At 41.7% G+C, this 25,541-nt stretch overlaps 1 protein-coding gene across 1 annotated transcript; it reads left to right on the forward strand.

The window, feature by feature from the left end:
• Positions 1-1,616: 1,616 nt before the first annotated feature.
• Positions 1,617-25,252, forward strand: LOC139530184 (sodium- and chloride-dependent GABA transporter 2-like). Its single transcript, XM_071326356.1, has 15 exons — positions 1,617-1,778; positions 8,999-9,199; positions 10,734-10,868; positions 11,921-12,061; positions 12,472-12,556; positions 12,918-13,050; positions 13,985-14,119; positions 15,769-15,872; positions 17,264-17,388; positions 17,821-17,933; positions 18,161-18,298; positions 19,084-19,186; positions 22,272-22,372; positions 22,663-22,833; positions 23,043-25,252. Exons 1-15 carry the CDS (start codon positions 1,772-1,774, stop codon positions 23,205-23,207), a joined length of 1,857 nt encoding a protein of 618 aa, XP_071182457.1. The 5' UTR covers positions 1,617-1,771; the 3' UTR covers positions 23,208-25,252.
• The last annotated feature ends 289 nt before the right edge of the window (positions 25,253-25,541 follow it).

Below are 25,541 nucleotides of genomic sequence, written 5' to 3' on the forward strand. Positions count from 1 at the left end.
ACTTTTATGTTTACATACCCTACATTACTCATCTCATATGTTTATACTGTACTCGATACCATCTACTGCATCTTGCCTATGCCGTTCTGTACCATCACTCATTCATATATCTTTATGTACATATTCTTTATCCCTTTACATGTGTGTGTATAAGGTAGTAGTTGTGGAATTGATAGGCTAGATTACTCGTTGGTTATTACTGCATTGTCGGAACTGGAAGCACAAGCATTTCGCTACACTCGCATTAACATCTGCTAACCATGTGTATGTGACAAATACAATTTGATTTGATTTGAAATAACAATCTGAAAGCCACTCTCCCACTAAGCCATGCCTCCGATATAATTTCCCAGTGTGCCTTGCCTTTTCGAGTGCATCGAAGAGTTACCACCCATGACCGTATTTGTTAGTGACGGAGACATTTTCTTTAGTTTGTTCATGTTCATTCTGTGGTCTTCATCAAATGAGTTCTGGGCATACATCATTTTATCATTAGAATGAAATTATAAAATATATAAAATATTTCTTAAGGCTTAATATGAGGTCTAGATTTACGCTAATACAACATCCTGAAATTCACAGGTTACAGGGCACATCAGGCCTGCAAGTAGGCTTGTTAAATTCACAGATTTTCAAAAAATCCTGCTGGAAGGCATTCCTGCTTATTCTCTCCGGTTTCCTGGACTTTTCCAACCGGGATTTCTGGAAAGCCCGGTATGTTTGTGTACGTTACAAGAAATGTGCAACCCTGCCTGCAAGTCACATTATGCTGGCTTGCAAAGTGATTTGTAATTATTCCTATTGTATTCCAGCCAGAGGTAGGATATCCAACAGTTTGAATTTTTATTCACCCACAACCTGCCTTCACAAAGCCTGTAAAGGTCTAAACTGGAACAACCATTTCAGTAAAGGGTGTAAAAAATCAAACTAACTGATTGGATGAGTTGAGAAATGTATATTATTTATCTTTGTGTAGCATAAGATTAATCAATCAATAATTCAATCAATGTATATGCAAAAACACATTCATTAATCAACCTGCAGTAGAGCATATATGATATTATGATGATCATTTTTCGGGTACCACCTCAGTGACAACGCCATTAGTTCCCTTCAGGTGGCAAAAAAATCCTAATTGCACTTTATGTTGGGTATTCTTAAGTATATTGAGGATACACTAAATTAGTTTGTTCCCTGGGAAACAGAAATGTACCTTCACATTGTACCCATTTTTTGTAAGTGAGTGTGATTGTACCTTTATATTCAAAATATGGGGTACAAACATTTACCATTATACTCTGTATGTACCCTAAAAGGTATCGAACAGTACCATGTGAGATCATTATGTGTACCTCTGGAGGTACATTATGTGTATTTTGATATTTTTGTACCCCAGGGAACGATACTGTACCCTCATTTCTAGTGTATAGGTATAGAGTGTATAGGCTGAAAGAGAGACCCTGTGAGAATGTGTGTCGAAGGTTATGCAATCGGCCCACCACACTGAGACGGCACAGACCTCTAGTGTGCTGCATGGAGCGTGTGGGTGTGTGTGTGAGAGAGAGAGAGTGTGTGGGGGTTTCTGAATGGGACCAAAGGAGGGGGGATAGAAGAGGGTGCAGAGCAAAGTAAACGAGAAGCTCATTGAAGGCTGAACTAAAGTTTGGAGTTTCCGAGATCCCCCGCCCCTCCATGCACGTTATATAGTAAAACCTAGACACCAACAGGCCAATATCTGGCTAAACATTCGAACCATCAGACTGTCTTTACTATGAAAGGTGAGTACCACTGGGTGAAGAAAATGCTTACTTTCCCATGCATCTGTACTGATGAAAGCATTAGGCACAATTACAGTGACATATTTCCTGCTTTTTATTTAAGGTTGGCATGAGTTTGGCTCTTCTAAAAATAAGTTTGTTGAATGGTTAAGTTAAATGAATATTCTGTGAGTATTGTGGAATCCTAGATGTTGGCTCTGCTTCATGCTTGGTTTGTCTTTATGAAGATATCTCATCTGGTTTGGTGATGCTTCCTTATTAGGGCATTTGGTGACAAATTACTTGGCGTTTTTCTGATTGTACAATGTTGAAAACTGCAGCTGACGTTGGGAATAGTCTAGATGTCTACCCTATTGAGTAGAGCTATTGTCCATGGAACGTGTCCAGTCTTCAAGATATTCAAGTCATGGACATACTCTATGAAGTGAAGGTTGACAGCTCTTCTCTTGATGACCACATTCAAATGCATTAAACATCTAAACCATTTCAAATAAAATGTGTTACTGTATAGGGATGGTTATTAACAACCCCTACTGACCTGGTTAACCGTGGCTAATTAATAACTTTGGAGGCATCCATGATTTACCTTGCTCTTTTGTCTTTAGAGTTCCATTTAAATTGGGTTGTGTCTTATTTGGCAATGCACCCTACACAATGAGATGTTATGTCACCCTTTAAACACCCTTTACACCGTATGACAAGCTTACAGATAGTTTGGGTTTATGCCATGCTTATGAAGACTATGTGCTATATAAAGCATTTATAAGTTAGTAGTTATTTTAAAGCGGGACCATCCCCCAAATCCATCATGTAATTACAAGATAAGTATTAAGCTACTGTATTGTAGCTTAGTAAATGTAGCTTAGCAACAATATTGTTGATATAATATTGTGGCTAGAGTAACTGCATAATTACTCAACAGGAATACAGTGAGATCATCCATATGTAATGTGTTACCACAATAGATGCAGTCAGAGCCACAGGGGAAGTTATTCTCTGTATGTTGCCCATCCTAAGCTGCTGCACTCTTCTGGAAAATGGGACCGATCTACAATATTATTGTTTTGTTCTGTCAGACGGACAGAGTTATGGGCACACAAAAAGATTCAGTACAGTAATATTTTTAGTAATAGTTTTGAATTTGGTTCTTGATTTTCTGGTTCTTAAAACATTCTGCTTTTTTGCTCTATGATACAGGGCCCTTCTAGCAGACCTGATCCTGTGTTGGAAATCAATTTAATAGTTTACATTTTCACTGGTGGTTTTCACTTGGTTGTGTCCTCAACTGATCCAGGAACTTGTGCCTTGACAGTACATTTTGATCACATTCAATATGGTGGGGTTTCACACAGATCTACAGTACCAGTCAAAGTATGGACACACCTACTCATTCCAGGGTTTTTCTTTATTTGTACTATTTTCTACATTGTAGAATAATAGTGAAGACATCAAAACTATGAAATAACACATTTGGAATCATGTAGCAACCCAAAAAGTGTTAAAGAAATCAATATATACTTTATATTTGAGATTCTTCAAAGTAGCCACCCTTTGCCTTGATGACAGCTTTGCAGACTCTTGGCATTCTCTCAACCAGCTTCACCTGGAATGCTTTCCAACAATCTTGAAAGAGCTGCTTTTCCTTCACTCTGCGGTCCAACTCATCCCAAACCATCTCAATTTGGTTGAGGTCGGGTAATTGTGGAAGCCAGGTCATCTGATGCAGCACATCAAGTCAAAGGTTGGCTACTTTGAAGAATCTAAAATGTATTTTGATTTGTTTAACACTTTTTTGGTTACTACATGATTCCATATGTGTTATTTCATAGTTTGATGTCTTCACTATTATTCTACAATATAGAAAATTGTCCAAATAAAGAAAAACCCTTGAATGAGTAGGTATGTCCACTTTTGACTGGTACTTTTAGTATTGACTTAACTTATCGCGAACCAACAATGGTACTCAGATATTGGAGAATAGAGAACATTGATGTACAGTATCACCATCATACAGTGGAAAGTCTTACATAAAAAGTTTAATAATTCCAGACAGATTTGTTGAATAATGTGATCAAATATTAAATCATGCAACTTTTTTATCATTTTAAATGGGTTTGGTAATGGGATGCAGCATTGAAATCCAATACACCTGCCAGGTCATCTGAAAGTGCTACATTACTCCAGCATGTTAGAATACTGTATGCCAGGTAACTGTGATCATGTTTGGCATTTTCCACTGTACAAACATTAAAAGTTAACATGTGCATAAACCTGATGTTTGGAGACTTTACAGTCTGTCGTCTGTCAGCGAGTCTTTCACTGATTGACTGAGTATTATTATGTTATGAGGTCTCCTAATAAACAAGCATCGGCAATGTCATGACTTTGTTAAATACAGTGAGCAGACCAAATATTAGGAATAGCTTCCTAATGTTGAGTTGCACCCCCCCACCTTTTGCCCTCAAAACAGCCTCAAATGGTCACGCCATGGACTCTACAAGGCGTTGAAAGCGTTCCACAGAGATGCTGGCCTATGTTGACTCCAATGCTTCCCACAGTTGTGTCAAGTTAGCTGGATGTCCTTTGGGTGGTGGACTTTTGTTGATACACACGGGAAACTGTTGAGCGTGAAAAACCCAGAAGCGTTGCAGTTCTTGACACTAACCGGTGCGCCTGGCACCTACTACCATACCCCGTTCAAAGGCACTTAAATCTTTTGTCTTGCCCATTCACCCTCTGAATGGCACACATACACAATCCATGTCTTAGTTGTCTCAAGGCTTAAACATCCTTCTTTAACCTGTCTCCTCCCCTTCATCTACACTGATTGAAGTGGATTCAACAAGTGACACCAATAAGTGAAAGATTAGTGGAATCTGTGTGGGTAGCTGGACAGGTAGGATGACTGACAGTGAAGGTGAACAGGTGGTCACGTGTCAGGTGACAGAGGAATGGATGAGACTGAGGCAGGAATTCCTTTAACCATAAAGTGGTATATTTACTGAGTAGTCTGTCTGTGCTGCATATCAAAGGAAACAGAATAACATGTATCCAATCAAATTCATAATCACAAAGATCAAATCATAACAATCATTCATTATTAACATAATTAGGGAATTCAGCAATCCAGTTCATTAAGAAGTCAATAGGAATCATCCTTGAGTCATTTAGGCTCGTAACTATTTATCATAATCATGAGAATAATAATACAAATAATTCAAACAGTGATCGGTTATTCAATCTATAAACCCCGTCACTCTGATATCAGAATTGATCAGTTCAGCAAACAATGACGTTTCATATTTCACCCTTTCAAGCTTGTCTTCATATGTACATGTCATTTCATTACATATTAACCATATATCGATGGCATAATTGGCCTGTGATGATCTGCAGGGCCGTGATCATTGACCATTTACATTACACAATAGGTTTGAAGCGTGCCCTCAAAGCCGTGCTCCGCGGTAATAACTATAAACAATAACTCATGGCCTGCTCTCCCGATCGCAACAGATAGTTCAGATGACAGGTTCAGATGAAAAGTAACAGGTTGGATTCATGGACGCACAGAACTTCTGGATTAGCCGGAGTTAAGGAAGAGAAAGCAGTGAGATCGGGCGATGGCAATTTCCTCCTTTTATGGAGTTGAGATCTGTCGGACATTTCCACCTGACCTAATTAAAGCGCCCCTGGCCCAGCTGAGCAAGTGGCCATGAATTAAAGGATTCTTCCACCAACTCCATGAGCCTTTTCTACAATAAGGGATTATAGCTTTTACCTGGATTCACCTGGTCATTCTATGTCATGGAAAGAGCAGCTGTTCTTAACATCTTGTATACTCAGTGTATATGAACTGGTTGTTCAAACCACCTAAAACCAATTTAGGCATATAAACTCAGCAAAAAAAGAAACATCCTCTCACTGTCAACTGCTTTTTTTTTCAGCAAACTTAACATGTGTAAATATTTGTATGAACATAACAAGATTCAACAACTGAGATATAAACTGAACAAGTTCCACAGACATGTGACTAACAGAAATTGAATAATGTGTCCCTGAACAAAGGGGGGGGGGGGTCAAAAGTAACAGTCAGTATCTGGTGTGGCCACCAGCTGCATTAAGTATTGCAGTGCATCTCCTCCTCATGGACTGCACCAGATTTGCCAGTTCTTGCTGTGAGATGTTACCCCACTCTTCTACCAAGGCACCTGCAAGTTCCCGGACATTTCTAGGGGGGAATGGCCCTAGCCCTCACCCTCCGATCCATCAGGTCCCAGACGTGCTGAATGGGATTGAGATCCGGGCTCTTCGCTGGCCTTGGCAGAACACTGACATCCCTGTCTTGCAGGAAATCACGCACAGAACGAGCAGTATGGCTGGTGGCATTGTCATGCTGGAGGGTCATGTCAGGATGAGCCTGCAGGAAGGGTACCACATGAGGGAGGAGGATGTCTTCCCTGTAACGCACAGCGCTGAGATTGCCTGCAATGACAACAAGCTCAGTCCGATGATGCTGTGACACAGACCATGACGGACTCACCACCTCCAACCTCCCTCCACCTCCCTCCACGATCCCGCTCCAGAGTACAGGCTTCGGTGTAACGCTCATTCCTTAGACGATAAACGAGAAAAACACTGCAGCTGAGCAGTCATTCCTTCATGGCTCTGTGCTACTTCACAGCTGTATTCCCTTTTCGGAAGCACATGCAGATTTGGACCCAGGCTAGGTTTGTGAGAGGTTTTGCTGAGAAGGCGACATGTCGCTATCCTGTGGTAACCTAGTGTTTTAGCCTCCTAACCATAATAATAAAGCAGAAACAATATATTTGTCGAATATCGTGGAATTATTGTCCCATATCGATATATTGGTGAAACAATATATCGATCGGACTCTACTTAAGGGTTTTGATTATTAGTGACATAACACTTTAAAGTTGTAGTTTTTCCTGAAATATGAAGTCCTTCCTCCATCTATGGTCTATCTATGATTGAAATAACTAACTGTTTCCTAAACATAAACCATGACGAAACCCTAACATCGTTTCGCTATATTGTGTTGTGTTTTGATCATCAAAGTGATGACTAATGGGTGGAAAGCAGCTTTGTGCCTTTCCATCAGTATGGTGACAGAAAGAGTGTTATCCAGTAGACTACCCGCTGTAGTCAGTCAGTGAGTCTGTTATAGTGCAGGCCTTTATGAGAGACGTGAACGCTGGCCCAGTGGCTTGGCTTGAGGCTTGGCATGCTCAGTCCTCCTCAGTCTTGGTCTTCATTTCTCACAGCCCACACTTCCCCTAGCTTCTCTGTAAACATCTATCTGCAAATTGGCTATTTCTGTCCCGTCCTGTTACAAATAATGTGGCAAATGTTTATTCTCACCTAGTTAAAAATAAGTGTGGACTGCTCCCCTGGACTGGAGTCTGGAGAGATCTCAGTGTGAAGGAATTTCGCTTGTGGCTCACACTGCCACCTTGGCCCACACTGAGCCTGTGAAAACCAACGTAAAGTGTGATCAGGCTTCCTGGCAGCCTGGAGCTCTGCTCTCCTTCAGAGCAGCACAAAGAAGCCCTGGCCAATAAGGGTCTCCAGTCCTTTATGATGCCAAGCCTTCATTCCCACCAAACACCTTCTGAAAACAAGGGATTTTTACCGCTGGCCACAATTTGGCCCAGGCTCAGAAAATGTTTGCTCTCTCCCCTCCATCCCATCAACCCCACCCTGCTCTGCCAGCGAGAGGCTGAGCTGAGAGCACATTCTCAAGGCTTCTGGCACAGCGGGGTAGCCATCTCTCCTGTTGTTGCAGACCTAAACTCAACATGAATTTGTTTGGTTTGATCTGTGACAGGAGGGGCCACTGGACTAGCCAAAGTGGAGAGAGGCAGAGAGAAGGGCGGCAGAGAGAGAGATAGAGTGGCATAGCGAGATAGAAAGAAAGAGGAAAAGAGCGAGGGGGGAGAGAGAAAGAGTGAGAGAGGGGGAAGAAGAGACAGAAAGGGAGAGAGAGAGAGAGTGAAAGAGAAACCGGGAGAGAGAAAGCAAGAGAGAGGGCAGCAAGAGGCCTTGTTAATGAGACATGACAGCAGTGAGCACGGTCAGTGAGCTGCCTGTTTCCTGTACAGAGAGAAACTCTTTCAGCATCACTGGCCCTGAACTTTGGCCGGCTACGAGTTGTCCAGCTCGTACAGCCGTGGACCCATGTCTCAGGGAGAGACAGAGTGGCATATATGACATGTCAATGTGACTATGCATGTTTTGCACTGGTGTAAAGTACTTAAGTAAAAATACTTTAAAGTACTACTTATGTCGTTTTTTGGGGTATCTATACTTTACTTTGCTATTTACAACTTTTACTCCACTACAAGAAGATAATGTACTTTTTACTCCATACATTTTTGCTGACACTCAAAAGCATTTTGAATGCTTAACAGGACAGGAAAATGGTTGAATTCACTCACATATCAAGAGAACATCCCTGGTCATCTCTACTGCCTCTGATCTGGTGGACTGTCTGAGTGTTGGAGTGTGTCCCTGGCTATGATTAATATAAGGAATTCGAAATGATTTGTACTTTTACTTTTACTTTTGTTACTTAAGTATATTTAAAACAAAAATACTTTTACTCAATTAGTATTTTATTGGGTGACTTTCACTTGAGTCATTTTCTATTAAGGTATCTTTTACTCAAGTATGACAAATGGGTACTTTTCCCACCACTTCATGTTTGACACTTTCGTGCCTGCCGTAAATCCCCCGTGAGAACTACAGAAAGTCTTGGAATTCGTCCCTGTCTCACACCTCTTGCTGCTTGACCTTTGTTCCAAACATTCAAAGGGGATGCATGCACAGCCTTTGTTTTTAGTATTCCATGCTGTTGTCTTAGGAGTCTCCATAACTTATAGTTTGAGTCCATACAATGCCCCCTATAAGCCCCATGTTCTTGAGCCACGTTCAAATACCTTTTTCTCTCCCTATTCCTCATTTCCAGGAGATTGTCCCCAGGGAGGCTTAGGGACTGTGAAGTTGTGTTTACTTTATGACAAGCCAGTTGATCTGGGAGTGGTGTGATAAAGATACACAGAAACCCCTCCCCTGCTCACAATAACTACACAGTCAATGCAAGACTTTAGGCTGTGGGGTTAGCCTATATAATGATGTACAATAGTGTTACTCTCCCGGTGTCTATCCTCTCCTCCACTCACTTTAACATGTTGCTTCCTCAGGCGACATGGAGAGCCTGCCTAAGATGGACCCCTCCAATGACCACAGTCGGCCGCTGGACATTGTGCCGCAGAGCGATGAGAAGATGAAGGAGAGGGGCCAGTGGGGAAACAAGGTGGAGTTTGTCCTTTCTGTTGCCGGGGAGATCATAGGACTGGGCAATGTGTGGCGCTTCCCTTACCTGTGCTACAAGAACGGAGGAGGTGGGTGTTAACATCACAGTGCTCAGTGACAACATGTCACCTCATTTTGTTCATATTATTGGTACATAATTGAGTACTACTTCAGTACTATTGATCAGGAACAACAGTGACAGTTCATATTGTAGATGTATTATAATTTTAGCTACTATATTGATGTTAACTGACCCAAAGCCTGTTGTTATAAACCTAAATGGCACTGGAGCCTTTGAGTACATTGTGCTTTAACGCTATAAAGAATTATGAAGGGCATGGAATCTGTTAAAGGATGAGTAGTGACGTAAAACCTCAAAAGTGCTCATTTGGAGGTATGTAAATAGTTGTTCAGCAATAAATCCTCCTAATAGATTGTGGGTAACAATTGCTATTTTTAGATTGATATGTATTTATGTTTCTGTGCTGCCTGCCAAGACAACACTCAAAACATGTTAAACATGAAGTCCAATAGTAGCAAACAACACACTCCTGTTTGGATTGGCAAGATGAGAGAAGTCAAAAGGTCAACACTAATTTAATTGAATTTGTTATATCCAACAACATTATGGAGACACTAATTAAAACACGTTTTTCAACAGGCTGAATACTTTGGAATTGCTCTTTTACGTAAAAAAAAATGTTATATGCCAATATGTTGTGGAATTAGGGATAAATACTTACTGGCTGTCCTACTGTATTGTTGGGTGGGCTATGGTATGTGATACTCTGATGTCAAGCTGGTCGGGGGCTTGCCCAGGTCAAAGTTCTGCTGATGACTAAGGTTGTCTTTGTTCCTTCTCTGGAGCAACTGTTCTCAAGTGCACAAAGTAGTTCTGAGTTTCTTAATAGTTTGTACATTACTTGATAGTTTGTATGTCTCTAGACCTTTAAGGTGAAGATACTTTATCATTTCATCAGAAAAAAGGTATTGATGCATACCCACTCTGCACAGATGTCAGTTCAACGTCTAGTTTTGATTTACATTTGGTTGAGATGTCAACTGACGATAATTCACCTCGAAATCATACAAAATGTCACCTTGCCATTGGATTTAGGTAAAAAGTTGGGTAAAAGAAAATGACATTCCCTTACATTGCTGACTTTTTAACTTTTTTTCCACGTTGATTCAATGTCATCACATAGAATTGTGGGGTTGAATTGACGTGGAAACAATGTTGATTCAACCAGTTTTTGCCAGTGAGTAGGCCTATATGTCTAGCTACCAATTCTAATAAATTTGGAAAATTTCATAATTAGCTAGCTAGCTTGGTTAGCGGGAAGATAACTGCAAACTTGACATTTTCTGAAAAATGTGATAAACATTTTAACATTATTTGGATATTCCACCCAGCGATGGATATGTCGGATGCTGACTTTAAAAAATTGCACAAATCAAGGTATCATTTATAAGTACCTTTGGAACACTACCATTCTAGTGTCCAGCCTTGAAATGCTGCGTCCTTGTTGTTTGGTTATGTCACCTGACCTCATATCACAGTGGAGTTCTAACACATGCGACAACACCTTGTTAACTTCTCTCCTTCCCCCCTCTATCAAACAGGTGCTTTCTTCATCCCCTACCTCATCTTCCTGTTCACCTGTGGGATACCAGTGTTCTTCCTGGAGACAGCCCTGGGACAGTTCACCAGCGAGGGAGGCATTACCTGCTGGAGGAAGATCACTCCACTGTTTGAAGGTGATCCTCCTCTCACATACTGTTTAGAACTTCATTTTGTTTAGTGTGCACTGTATAGGAATGCCTTTCAAGGTAGCTACACCCGGGCATGTCTGCTTACTATATAGAATAAGAGAAGGAATTCTGAGAATGATCTACAGTAAGTGTGTGTTTTTGTGCATGCGTGTCTCCCAGTATGTACTGTAGGATAGTAGCAGGAGGTTGATGTTACGGTTGGCATGCCAACAACACTGGCAGACTTCCAGACTTCCAAGTATCCAACGCTTCAGTCATTCAATTGGCCCCCAATAAGGACAATGACTGTAGACCTTTACACATGAGCCAGATAGGCTACCGGGTGAGAAATGGTGGCATTAAAAGGCATTATCATAGCTAACCACAATGTGTGATGTGGTAAGGTTCCCGAGTGGCGCAGCAGTCTAAGGCAATGCATCTCAGTGCAAGAGGCATCACTACAGTTCCTGGTTCGGATCCAGGCTGTATTACATCCAGCCATGACTGGGAGTCCCATTGGGCGGCACACAATTGGCCCAGCATCGTCTGGGTTTGGCCGGGGTAGGCTGTCATTGTAAATAAGAACTTGTTCTTAACTGACTTGCCTAGTTACATATAAAAAAAGTTGGACCCAGGTGCAGAGAAGAGACCAGACGAGGAATCAGTGGGTAAGGATAAACATAATACTTTACTGAGAAACGGTAGCAACAGGATCACAGCACAATTGGGCGAAACCAACAAACACTAAGTCTCAAAAACTCACTCAGGAAACAACCTCACTCAGGAAACAACCACACTCAGGAAACAACCACACTCAGGAAACAACCACACTCAGGAAACAACCACACTCAGGAAACAACCACACTCAGGAAACAACCACACTCAGGAAACAATTCACGGTTCTACAAAGGACAACAGAAAACACCTATTTTAACAGGGAAATCATAATGAGTAAATTGAACAAACCTGAGTGTCATTAATGTCTCTAGGACGGTTTCTGCCGCCCTCTGGTGACAGGTGGAGCCATGACACAATGCTCCCCTTTGTCCTTGCTGCAGGAGTGGGCTATGCCACACAAGTCATTGTCGCTCTGTTGAACTTCTATTACATCATCGTCCTGGCCTGGGCCATCTTCTACCTGTCCTACTCCTTCACCTGGGACCTGCCCTGGGCCTCCTGCAACAACACATGGAACACAGGTCAGAGATCCACCATACACTCAGTGGACTTTTCCTTATTCAATCTCGTTGAAGCTCTGCCTAAAGGCAGAACTAATGTGATTGGTATGATGAAAGCTCACAGGCAAAGTTGCTGGTTCGAATGTTACTCAACCCCTAAACCAACCCTAACCAATTCGGATTACTTCAACTTAAGTGATCGTATTTGCCTAAACATTCAAAGTGTTTCTGCCCTCGAGACAGAGTTGCCCTCGGAACAAGATTGAATAAGGAAAAGTCCAAAATGCCACCATACACAGAAACATCCCTGACTACTTGATGTCTCATGTAGCCTTACGTAACGTTACAATAGAGTTGGGTTACCTAGAAAAACCATAGCCGGTGTCCTCAGTAAACGTGTGTGTGAACTTGTTATGCATCTCTGTTCTCAGATTCCTGCATGGAGTTCCAGAGGAGGAATGGCTCTTTCAATCAGCCACGTCTGAACGCCACGTCTCCTGTCATTGAGTTCTGGGAGTAAGTGCTGCTTAGAGTCTATTGTTTCTCCATCTCCTTAAGGAGATTGGTTGGCCTACTGTTTATTCCTCAGCCAAATGGCCGTTGTCTTGCCAACTAGTGTAGCACTGCTGAATACGAAAACAGGCTGGCTTGAGGCTGAATTGGAGGGCTGTGTGACGTCCTGAGAAATACTATACATGATATGCCCCCCTAATGTAAATAGTTAACAAGCTTCAACATTACTATTGCTGTAATATCAGAGCTTAGTGTTCATGTTAGATATTCATGTCTAAATAATGATCACACTGACAGTCATCTCATATTTGTGTGTGTGTGTGTTGGTGTGTGTGTGCACCGGCGTGCGTGCATGTGTGTGTAGACGGAGGGTTCTGCGTATCTCCTCTGGCATAGATCATATAGGATCTCTCAACTGGGACCTGGTGCTGTGTCTGGCAATAGCCTGGGTACTAGTCTACTTCTGTATCTGGAAGGGAGTCAAGTCCACTGGAAAGGTAAAGGGCTCTATTCTACATCCTCTCTCTGTGAGCCTCCCTAATGCAGTTTTTGACCAGGAAGAACCTCTGGGCACTTCATTGATTGATTTTACAAAAATGCAAAGTTTGGAAAACTTGACAGAGATTACACAATAAAGTCAATGACTTATTTCCATTGTGGACCCTTAAAGTGCATGGTGCAATACATTACATAGATGCAGACTTTGATACATTACATACTGTAGATACAGACATGAAAATGGGTCTATGGTTCGGTCATCAGCCAGCTTTTGACATACTTTTAAAAATAAGTTCTGGTCGGCATAGCTTTAAGTTGTTGTGGTAGTTTGTTCCACTTAACAGCGAAGTTATATGGAAAGGGTTTCTTACAGGATAGTCTCTTAGATTTGAAACAGTCCATATCAGAGTCTATGGCAATGAATATGACCAAGAGTTGTTCCTGGTCAGTCAGGTCACTTTTTCAGGACATTTCTATGCATTTACGCAATGTTGCTTCACACCTTTGGACAGCCAAGTACTCTGGATATGTGGTCCTTTTGAATTCTGGCAGTTAACGTGATAGCTGAGATGACTAGAGACCATTCATTGACTCTTTTGCTTTTTGTTATTAATAGACCCTTGGTTAACCCATATGTGACCCTTGGTGCTGTATTGTCCTGTACTGTACATACTGTAGCAGCATGTAACCGGAAGGTTGCTGGATCGAATCCCCGAGCTGACAAGGTACAAATCCGTCATTCTGCCCCTGAGCAAGGCAGTTAACCACTGTTCCCCGGGCGCCGATGACGTGGATGTCGATTAAGGCAGCCCCCTGCACCTCTCTGAGTCAGAGGGGTTGGGTTAAATGCGGAAGACACATTTCAGTTGAATTCATTCAGTTGGACAACTGACTAGGTATCCCCCTTTCCCTTTCCCATTCCATCCCCCTCAGGTGGTATATTTCACAGCTACCTTCCCCTACATCATGCTGTCTATCCTGCTCATCAGAGGGGTCACCCTGCCTGGAGCCTTCATAGGAATCAAGTTCTACCTCTACCCAGACCTGAGCCGCCTGTCAGATCCACAGGTACATGTACTGTCCACACACACGCACGTGCACACACACACGCACGTGCACACACACACACACACACACACACACACACACACACACACACACACACACACACACACACACACACACACACACACACACACACACACACACACACACACACACACACACACACACACACACACACACACACACACACACACACACACACACACACCATCACTGTGGGAAGTGGAAAACCCAACAGCTTGACACAATAACCCTATAGACTGACTTACCCAGTGTTCCTCTGACCTCTGCCTGTCAGCAATAAAACCCCTCTCACAGTCACACCTCTTGTCCCTAGTTTATGATGACAATATGTGTGGCCACATACAGTAGAACTTGAACACTTAATTATTCATTTCATTAGTTGAGCTGTTGAAGTGATTGTTATGCTGTGCTTAGCATTTTCAGAGAACTAACTCAATATCACCAATACTGTTATCAAGATTATCGAGATTGATCATTAACAAATGAAAACATGTCTGATCGTGAGAAGAACATGACATTGGAAAAACCAGGAGGACGTTGTCTCTCAAACTAATGCTGAGCCAGAGAATTACTGAATCTGTAAAGTTGGCAGTCCCTATGAATATTTGAAGAGTGGACGGGTGATAAATGCCTCATGAACACCGGCATGAGGAATGTGGTCAGCAAGCACAGCTCCTAGGCTAGTTCTCATCTGGTTATGAGAGAGAGAGAGAGAGAGAGAGTTTTACTGACCGTGATTTTTTTGTATTTTTCGACTGTTTGTTTGGATGATGTTGCTTAACCTATTTGTGTGTTATATACGTGTTGCGCTCACTCCCTGACGTTATTGTAAATAAGAATTTGTTCTTAATTAACTTACCTAGAGAGAGAGAGAGCGAGAGATAGATAGAGAGACATTTCACAACCACAACCACCCATTAACCAAAGGAGTGACCTCTTCAATCCACAGGGGTCTTCTATGGATGAATATAACCCTGTGTTGAAGGAAGAGACAAGCTGTCTGTATGATGGGAACGTCTGCCTTAGTGGCTGGGGCCTACGCTTGTGTCTTTGCACTGGACTAGCTTAATCAAAGGCTGTGTCCCAATGGCAACACACACTCTATAAAGTGCAATACTTTTGACCAGAGCCCTATAGGCCCTGGTCAAAAGTAGTGCATTGCATGGGCAATAGGGTGCCATTTGGGACACAGACAGAAGTATTCCTGGCTGCTAGGCAGCTGACTGAAACGTGCCCTCAGTGCTTGAGCACGACTTTGGTGAATAGGGAGAACAAAGGGCACCCTAATTCAAATTGGAACTGTGTTGTGTTGGTTGTTCACAGAGTCTGTGGTGGAAAAGTAGCACACTTGGCGCTGGGGAGCCACAGCGATGGAGAGCCAGCATACTGGGGGGTGGCCATGGTGGGTGGTCACATAAGTGACGAGAAATGGGGTGACAGGTTTTACCACAGAATGAGGAAGGTGTAGGTCATATGTACACACCAAATGTCTCACCGGAAGGGGTTTATAGCTGTCTTTGACTAAAGTGACGTGCTTCAGAGAAATAAAGGTATTAGCCAGGAGCAAGGCCATGGTTTCTGCCAGCAAATGAAAAGGCATTGGTATGGTTTATCCCTCTTCTTTCTAGGTATGGATGGATGCAGGGACTCAGATCTTCTTCTCCTATGCCATCTGTCTGGGGTGTCTGACTGCTCTTGGAAGCTACAACAAGTACAATAACAACTGCTACAGGTCAGGGCTCACCTCAGAACACATGCTTACACCTACACCTACTTACCCTAGTCAGAAATGACTGACAGCCAACAATAAGCAGATGTATCTCTATCTTAAACCCCCTAGAGTTGATTGACGCACCCATGCGTGAATCTAATTAATATAATAAAAAAATCCCCATAAAAATCTGTTTATTTAAGCTAGCGATATCAGCTGCGTCTCAATCCACCTCATCCACCTATGTCGGCTTTCCGAATCTTTGCTGGAAATTGACAGAGCTACAATGCTGTTTGTCAGACCAGGAGACATCCCGAAAATTGGTCTTCTCACGAAAACGTCTGTAGCGTCCAAACGGACACGATGGTGTTCTCCGTTTTGCTCTATGACCCCCACAAGCCCCATGGGACTCATCTGAAGTTGGTACAGTACACTATGTGCCAACTTCTGTCTGTAGCATCCAAACCGTTTGGGCTACAAACTAACATGACCCCACTAGACTCTCAGGAAAACAAACGTGTTTTGTTCTTGTTGTTCTACTACCCCCACAAGTGTCATGTGACTCGCCTGAAGGTAACTTGGTACCGGTTTTTAAAAAAATATGGAAGTACACTACCGGTCACAAGTTTTATGACACCTACTCATTCAAGGGTTTTTCTTTATTTGTACTATTTATTACATTGTAGAATAATAGTGAAGACATCAACACTATGAAATAACACATTTGGAATCATGTAGTAACTAAAAAAGTGTTAAACAAATCAATATATACTTTATATTTGAGATTCTTCTTCATATAGCCACGCTTTGCCTTGATGACAGCTTTGACCACTCTTTGCATTCTCTCAACCAGCTTCACCTGGAATGCTTTTCCAACAGTCTTGAAGGAGTTCCTGAAATAGTAAAAATAAAGAAAAACCCTTGATAGAGTAGGTGTTCTAAAACCTTTGACCAGTAGTGTATGTAAGTATATTTTTGCGTCCCGCCCCCACTTCAAAACCTTATTCCTTGTGATTTATTTTTTTACTGTACATTTTGCCATTTATAAATGTGCTATTCAATGCATTTCAATTAAATAAAAAAGGGTATCAAATAATTTGTAAATATTTTTGGGGCATACCTACAGGGATTCTAATATTCTAAATCAAATAGCTAAATGATCCATGGCATAACCATCTAAGACTGATACGTGATTTGTTCTGTTTTACACCCTAATAATAACCTAGTAAGGTAATAACAGGTGGTCAGAAGCATTTGTTCTGTATCTTTATCTGTATTTTGTACAGTATCTGTTTCACAATATGGTATTGATTTATCTTTGAAGTTGTTCATTCTTACTGTGACATGCATACAGTATATCTGTTATGGCTGGTATCTATGCCTGGCTGATGACTGCTTCTCTGGGGTTACAGAGATTGCTTGGCGCTATGCTTCCTGAACAGTGGGACCAGCTTTGTGGCAGGCTTTGCCATCTTCTCCATCCTGGGCTTCATGTCTTACGAGCAGAACGTGCCCATCTCAGAGGTGGCAGAATCTGGTTGGTAGTCATTTTTAACAGACACACAGACCTTTCTTGACAGTTCATCATTGGGGAAATGGTCATCATTTTTCATAATTCAACGTGTATTTTATTTGACGTACTTACGTACATTTGAGCAATACATTTTGGTATGTGAATTAGTAGAAACGCTGCACACCACTTAAGAAGCTATTGACTGTACAGTACATTTCGCACACTGTTCAAGAGAAAAACACTTTATGAACCTGTGCTGTAATGGCTTTTCCATGATAATGACATGTTCATCTTTAAAGTTAACTTTCAATGTTCAGAGAATCCAAAGATAACCTAGTAGTTTCACAATACAATCGGGTGAAAGACATTGTTGCAATGTGGATCCAAAGTCCTGCTCCCTTGATGACAATTCTGTAATGACCTGTTGTAAACCTGTATTAACCCTTTCTGTACCAGGTCCTGGTCTGGCCTTCATAGCCTACCCCCGTGCAGTGTCTATGATGCCCTTCTCTCCTCTCTGGGCCTGTTTCTTCTTCATCATGATCGTCTTTTTGGGTCTGGACAGCCAGGTGAGGCTAGAGTAGCACTCTGTCTCCTCTCTCTCTCTCTTGCTCACTCTCGTTTTCTCTTTCTCTCGTTCACTCACTCTCTCTTACTCTCTCTCTCTCTCTTACTCACTAACTCTCTTTCTGACACACACACACAATATGCTTGTAAACACTGCTCTAACAATGTCCACGGTGGTGTTTTTTAAATCAGTGACACAGCATCCCTTCTGTTCTCTCCACTGCTGTAGTTTGTGTGTGTGGAGAGTCTTGTGACGGCCATGGTGGACATGTACCCTAAAACTTTTCGCCGTAAGAACCGCAGAGAGCTCTTCATCTTGGCGGTGGCCGTTGTCTCCTTCCTCATGGGTCTCATCATGCTGACAGAGGTAGGTCACAGCCTAAAATGCCACCCAGGACCCCGATTGGTTCATGGACGCTGGTAAAATGGCTGACCCTGGCTCTGACCCCAACTCTCCACGGGTGTCTCAGGAGGAGTTGGAATATGCAGCAAGAATGAAATCCCAAAGGTTTTCATTTAGGGATTTGTTTCTTGTAACATACGCCATTTAGCAGAATATTTTATCCAAAGTGACAGTCATTTGTGCATACATTTTACATATGGGTGGACGATGGGAATCTAACCCACTGCCTTGGCATTCCAAGTGCCATGCACTACCAACTGAGCTACAGATGGAGAATGTCACATTGTCACGTGAACTGAAAGTTGCTAAGAAAAAGAGCCACATACTCAAATTGGGAACCTTTATTCTATGCATGATGTTTAGCCTCTCTAACGCCTCAATCACACCAACAGTGTTGTTGCGCAAAATGGTATGCAGCAATCATCTGGATATGTGTGCAGCAAAAGTTCAACATTCACCTTCTGCTACCGTTTCTGTCAAGCCGTCCGTCTGCGCACACAGTTTGACGAGTACGTTTGATAAATCACACCGCAACTGCCTCTGCAATGCAAGGCTGCAAGGCAAACGCAGCGATCCATTGGAAATGAATGTACTTCTGGTGGACCAAAACGCAACGACGCTGTCGGCGTGATCGAGGCGTAACACATAGTCTACATGTTGTTCTACATGTGGCCTTGGAGGTGGCATGGGACGATGAAATAGAAAAACGTGTCCCTAGCTGCCCTGCCGTAACACATTTCTCTCTCCAGGGAGGCATGTACGTCTTCCAACTCTTTGACTACTATGCTGCCAGCGGGACGTGCCTGCTCTTTGTGGCTGTCTTTGAGACTGTTTGCATTGCTTGGATTTATGGTGAGTGTTTAGCCAAGTTATGTGGGAATGCATTGAGGGGCACATTAACATGACAAAGGGGGTATTTTCATTGAGCCATCCTCTGCCCTCCAGCAGTAGTCTGCTGTTAATGGAAGTGAAAGGGCCTCTGGGAGAGGAACAACTGGCTGAATGTGATATTATTAGACCGCTTTGAATTATATATTTTTTTTATGAGATTGATACTACTTTTAGCGAACAGTTAGCTGTTACAAATTAGTATTGTGTACCGAAACGGTGCCTGAGGAAGGCCCGCAGCATCATCAAGGACACCACACACCCCAACCACGAGCTGTTCTGTCCCTTACCATCAGGCAGACGATATCGGAGCATGAGGTCTGATACCAACAGGCTCAGAGACACTTTCTATCTACTGTCCATCAAACTGCAGAACACTTGAACTGGACTGACCACCTGCTTTGATTCTCTGCACCTTAGCGCACACACTGTAAACCTTAATGTGCTGTCGTTACTCAAAACCTTGGAGGAAACCTGTTGCACTCCATATATCTCGGTACAGTTACTTAGTGATTTTGTAGCCGTTACTCAAACCGATAGTCACTGTGACCCTGTAGGGGGTCAAGATTTGAGTTGTGCCAGTTTGAAAATGTTGAGCAGCGCCCCATCTAAGCCATGCCTCCAATATCATTTCCCAGGGTGCATTGCCTTTTCGAGTGAATTGTACAGTTATCACCCATAACTGCATTTGTTAGTGACAGAGATATGGTTGCAGAATTAGTTTATTTTCAGACCGGTGGCCTCCACCAAGTGAGTTCCTAGGCAAATATTATCATTATAATTAAACTCTTTATCACAATACACCCAAACATACTAAACATTAAGAACACCTGCTTTTTGCAACTCAATACTAGGAAGGTGCTCCTAATGTTTGATATACTCAGTGTACATTACATACAGTGTCTCATAATGTCACGATCGTCTTGCTGAGAGAAAGTGGACTAAGGCGCAGCGTGTGCAAAATACATTCTCTTTTATTGTAGAGAAAGGGGAAAAAAACACACAACAAACACTATAACAAACTGAAACAAAACAACAAACGAATCGTGAAGCTAATAACGTAAGTGCACACACAGGCTACAAACGTACAACATAGACAATTACCCACATTAACCTAGTGCCTATGGCTGCCTTAAATATGGCTCCCAATCAGAGACAATTAATGACATCTGTCTCTGATTGAGAACCATTCAGGCAACCATAGACACAGCTAGACACCTATATTAAACACAAACCCATCTACTCTATTTAACCCCCTAAACCATACAACCACCCTAGACACTACAAAAACACATACATTCCCCATGTCACACCCTGACCTAACTAAAATAATAAAGAAAACAAAGAATACTAAGGCCAGGGTGTGACACATAAGGCCTTATATTGAGGTCTAGCTTTACCCTAATACAGTGGCCTGAAACTCATGGTTTACAGGCCACATCAGGCCTGCAAGTGGGGTTGCAAAATTTCAGTAACTTTTCCCAAAATTCCCAGATTTTCAAAAAAATCCTGGTTGAAGGATTTCCAGGAATCTTCCAACTGTAATTTCTGGATAATGTACCAGAATTTTGCAATCCACATTATGCTGACTTGCAAAATGATGTATAATTCCTATTGGAATCCAGACAGATTTAGGATATCCAACAGTTTTTATTTTTTTGTCACCCGCAATCTGCATTCATAATGACTGCCAGTGTTAGGAACAGTGGACGGAGACTACCTAGGCCAAAACTGGAACAACCATTTCAGTAAAAGGTACAAGACAATCTAGCTAAATGATTGGGTTACTTTAGAATTATTAGTTTAGAATCATTCAATGCACAAGCAAAAACACAGATATAAAAAAAATATATGTTTTAATTACCTGCAGCAGAGCATGCTGGGAAAAAAAGTACATTTGTTATCATAACTTTAAATTGAGTTGATGTGACTTATTTAGTTTTGAGTCAGTACCACATAAGCATTTTAAGTAATAATGACTTTTCATTTACTTGTGGTTCAACTTACTAGAAGTATTTGAGTAAAAAATGCCTTGGGGTTTACAGTGCATGCACTCACTCACTCACTCACTCACTCACGCACACACCCACACAGACATACACACATCCACAAACATGCACACACACACACAAACATGCACACACACGCACACACACACATATATATATAAATTAATTCTACACACATCACAACTGTTGCTACCAGACTTCTATTGTGATTACTGCACAATATAAACCCTTGCACCCAAATTCCCACTTCCCTAAAACACGTGTAAATATTGGACTATAAATTGTGCCTACCTGTATTATACCATTTAAAAAAAATTGATTCTACTGAACCATTTCCTTTATGTTCGTATTCTTATCTTATTTCTTATTGCGATGTCGAAGGAACCTGCAAGTAAGCATTTCGTTGGATGTGTACACTGAGTATACAGAACATTAGGAACGCCTGCTCTTTCCATGACAGACTGACTAGGTGAATCCAGGTGAAAGCTATGATCCCTTATTTATGTCACTTGTTAAATCCACTTCAATCAGTGTAGATTAAAGAAGGATTTTTAAGCCTTGAGACAATTGAAACATGGATTGTGTTTGTTGGCCACTCAGAGGGTGAATGGGCGCAGACAACATATTTAATAAGTGCCTTTGAACGGGGTATGGTAGTATGTGCCAGGCGTATCGGTTTGTGTCAAGAACTGGAACGCTGCTGGGTTTTTCATGCTCAGCAGTTTCCTGTGTGCATCAAGAATGGACCACCACCCAAAGAACATCCAGCCAACTTGACACAACTGAGTTAACATGGACCAGCATCCCTGTGGAACGCTTTCAACACCTTGTAGAGTCCATGCCCTGACGAATTGAGGCTGTTCTGAAGGCAAAAGTGCGGGGGGTGCAACTCAATATTAGTAAGGTGTAATGTTTGGTATACTCAGTGTATACCATGTGTATCCCGTACATAAGACTAATAAAACTTGAAACTTTAATGATTATCTGTCCGCTGCGGACTCCTGCCTCATTCTTCTTCTCTTTCCCCGCTGTTCCTGTAGGTGCTGACCGTTTCTATGACAACATTGAGGACATGATTGGCTACCGTCCCGGACCTATTATCAAATACTGCTGGATGTTCTTCACTCCTGCTACCTGCTTAGTGAGTCATTTTTTTCTGAACTAAACCCTGTTATGTCTTTTGACTGAGGGGTGCCCACTGGTGGTTACTATTGAAAACGCATCTGACATTGCACAGCTAGACTAATCAAATTCACAGAGATTTTGTAGAAAGTGGGAAAGGTTCAAAGGGAGGATAAGACCCAAATGAAAGCAAGTCAGTATTGTTGTTTTTAAATCAATGCAAAAAAAAATGTTTTTGACTCAACCTAGGACGTAGCAACCAGTGACTGTCAAGGAGACACAACTGATTGCATTTATTTGCCTCTGCAGGGTACCTTTGCCTTCTCCCTGATCAAGTACACCCCTCTGAAGTACAACAATGAGTATGTGTACCCTTGGTGGGGCTACTGCCTGGGCTGGCTCCTGGCCCTGTCCTCCATGCTCTGTGTTCCCCTCTGGGTGGTCATCAAAATGTGTTCTGTGGAAGGCACCCTGAAAGAGGTAAGTCACACACACCACCCACTGTTTCACCCCTTAACCCCACTGACTTTCCCCTCTGTTTGCTATTGTCTCATGTCATGGCTTAAGCTACTGTAACTTAGAAATCAATACAAACCAATATAACAAACCAATCATGTCCTGCACCTTTCCGGTGTGTGACAATAAAGCATCTATAATAGTTGTTGTCTATTTCCTCTGTTGTTCTGTAGCGCTTTACAATCCTGACCACACCGTCCACTGACTTACCTAAAACCAAGAAGGAGCAGGAGAAGCTGCTGGCCATCTTTCCTGGCGATGGGGACAGCCTCCGTCAGAGACGCCCTCCCACCAAGGAAGGCTACTTCCCCGTCAACGAGAAGGAGTCCAACTGCTAGAGCTGGGAACGTGGACCCAGACCTTCTGAGGTCCCATGTCCATTCCTTTGACATGGCCTCTGTCTCGGCCCCGTCCCAGACCTCTCCTCAACGATACCTCATAACTGCACAACTGCGGCCAAATGAGCACGGATGCAGTGACACTGGTGCTGCTGTGCCTTAGCTCTTTCTCTCCTGCAAGGTCTCTCAGAGACAGTACAGACTACTGCTTCAGATGCTGTCCTGTTGTTAAATCGTGTACACTCTCATGTTTACACACTCAATGCTACTGGCTCTCCGCCATCTACACTTCCATCCATGGGAGAGTCGGTCTCTCCACTTCTCTCTCCCACTGTTGCCTTATCAACCAGGAACTTTAGCTGTGTTTTGCTGATTTCTTTCACCAATGGCTAAAGTTGAGCAGACATTGAAATGGTGTGATTCAGTGATTTGTTATATGTCCATTGTGGTTGAGACTTGAGAATGTTTGTCTGATGATTACACCTGCTTTCTAAGGAAGCATCTTTTATTTTCCTTTATTCATGGACATCTCTCGGCATATGTGTACACAATTTGCTATGATTAAGTATTCTTTTTTAGTGCATTATGTCGAACTCGCTGCAGTCATATGAGTTGAATGTAATACATCATTCTAATCAATATGTTTGTTAATTTACCTGAATGTGCTAAACCTTAACTGACAACATTTTTACAGGACAAATGGAGGAATCAGATAGGCATATGCCAACTAAAAGCCTCATGTCATTGTGGTTACAATAAGTAATACATCATTTAAATGCCCAGTGCAGTGAAAAACTAGATTCTCTGTGTTTTATATACATTTCCACACTATGAGGTTGGAATAATACTGTGAAATTGTGAAAATGCTTATAATGCCTTTTTAGTGTAAGAGCTGTTTGAAAGACCACCTAGAATTTCAGCCTGTTTTGTTGACATCGCCAGTCTAGTTAATAGACCAATATGAAAGAGTTCCAAACCACTCTGCCAATAACAGCTAGTTTTCAGTTTTCCTCTCCCCGCTCAGACCACTCCCAGACAGTCCAAGAAAAAGTATTGCTTGAAAAATTGCTCTTTGCTAAGAAGCTATTTTTGTTTCTTTTTGACCATCTTAATTGAAAACAATCATTGTATGGTACTTCATTGTTACCTTGAAAGGACTTGATATTGTTATAAAAAGGACCTTTAACAATTTCTCATACGAACACTGTGACTTCAGATTCAAATATGTTATGTGCATGTGCTGAAATGTACACAACCTGTACAGTTTAATATCCAGATTTATGTCACAAAACTTGTGTCAAAAAGATATCTGAAGCCCACCTGAAGTGCAAGTGTCTGTTTCTATTGTAGTAACCTGTAGGAGACTGAATAGTAGGTTATGCTAGCCTGGGCTTGTCAGACTTACTGTAAATGCATTGCATTTGATTCAAAAGCTTACTTGGAGATATAATCATTGTGTATTAGCATTTTAATCATAGTCTTATGTCAGTTTTTATTCTGAAATGTAATACATTGATATTTGCATTGCTCTCATCCTTGGCTTGATTCTTAAAAAAAAAAAAAGGTTTAGAATCATATATATATTTTTAAGCTGTATACCATGTCCAATATGTGATAAAGCACATGATAAACATGGTTTAAAAACTAGTGAAGTATGGATTGTGTTCCCCCAAAAAATGTGTACAACATTTTGCATTGGAAATCATTGTGCCGTACAACAGTATATCGCCATAGTGAGCAGTTTAGAGGTGACAGACCAGAACTTGAGTTTCATACTTGAGTTTCATACCTTTTATGTTCACCCACACAATGCTAGATAGTCTTTATTTGCTTGTATTGTCTATTCATTAATTTATTTCATCATCTGCTTTTCCTTAGCGAACAATAACAACTTTGAACAGTATAAGCTCTTACACCTCCAGTATGTGTTTGTCAGTGTTGCTAAGGCCATGTCTAGTCAAGTGCAAAACTGAACATCGTTCACATGCATTATTACAACTGACATTGTAAAATACAAATATTTGTATTAAAAGTTTAAAAATAAATATGTCATATCAAGTCATTTTTCCCCCCCCAACAATAGATATTTGAAAACTGTTCCATCCAAAACCCAGCAAGAGAGAGGGAGAGAGGGAATGCATTCATGCATTCTAATGGCCAGAAAATGGTAACAGTATCAACATCAGAGTACATCAATAACCAACAGAAATCAATCTATTGAGGTATGTGTGTGCTGTATGCCTTTATTTTTTCCTCCAAAAAATCTCTAATGTAACATATTTAGTATATGTGTGTATTTACTATTGAGCAAATACAGGTAACTGACAAAAAAAA

This window comes from Salvelinus alpinus, chromosome 9 (assembly GCF_045679555.1).
Source record: "Salvelinus alpinus chromosome 9, SLU_Salpinus.1, whole genome shotgun sequence".
NCBI classification, from domain to species: Eukaryota; Metazoa; Chordata; class Actinopteri; order Salmoniformes; family Salmonidae; genus Salvelinus; species Salvelinus alpinus.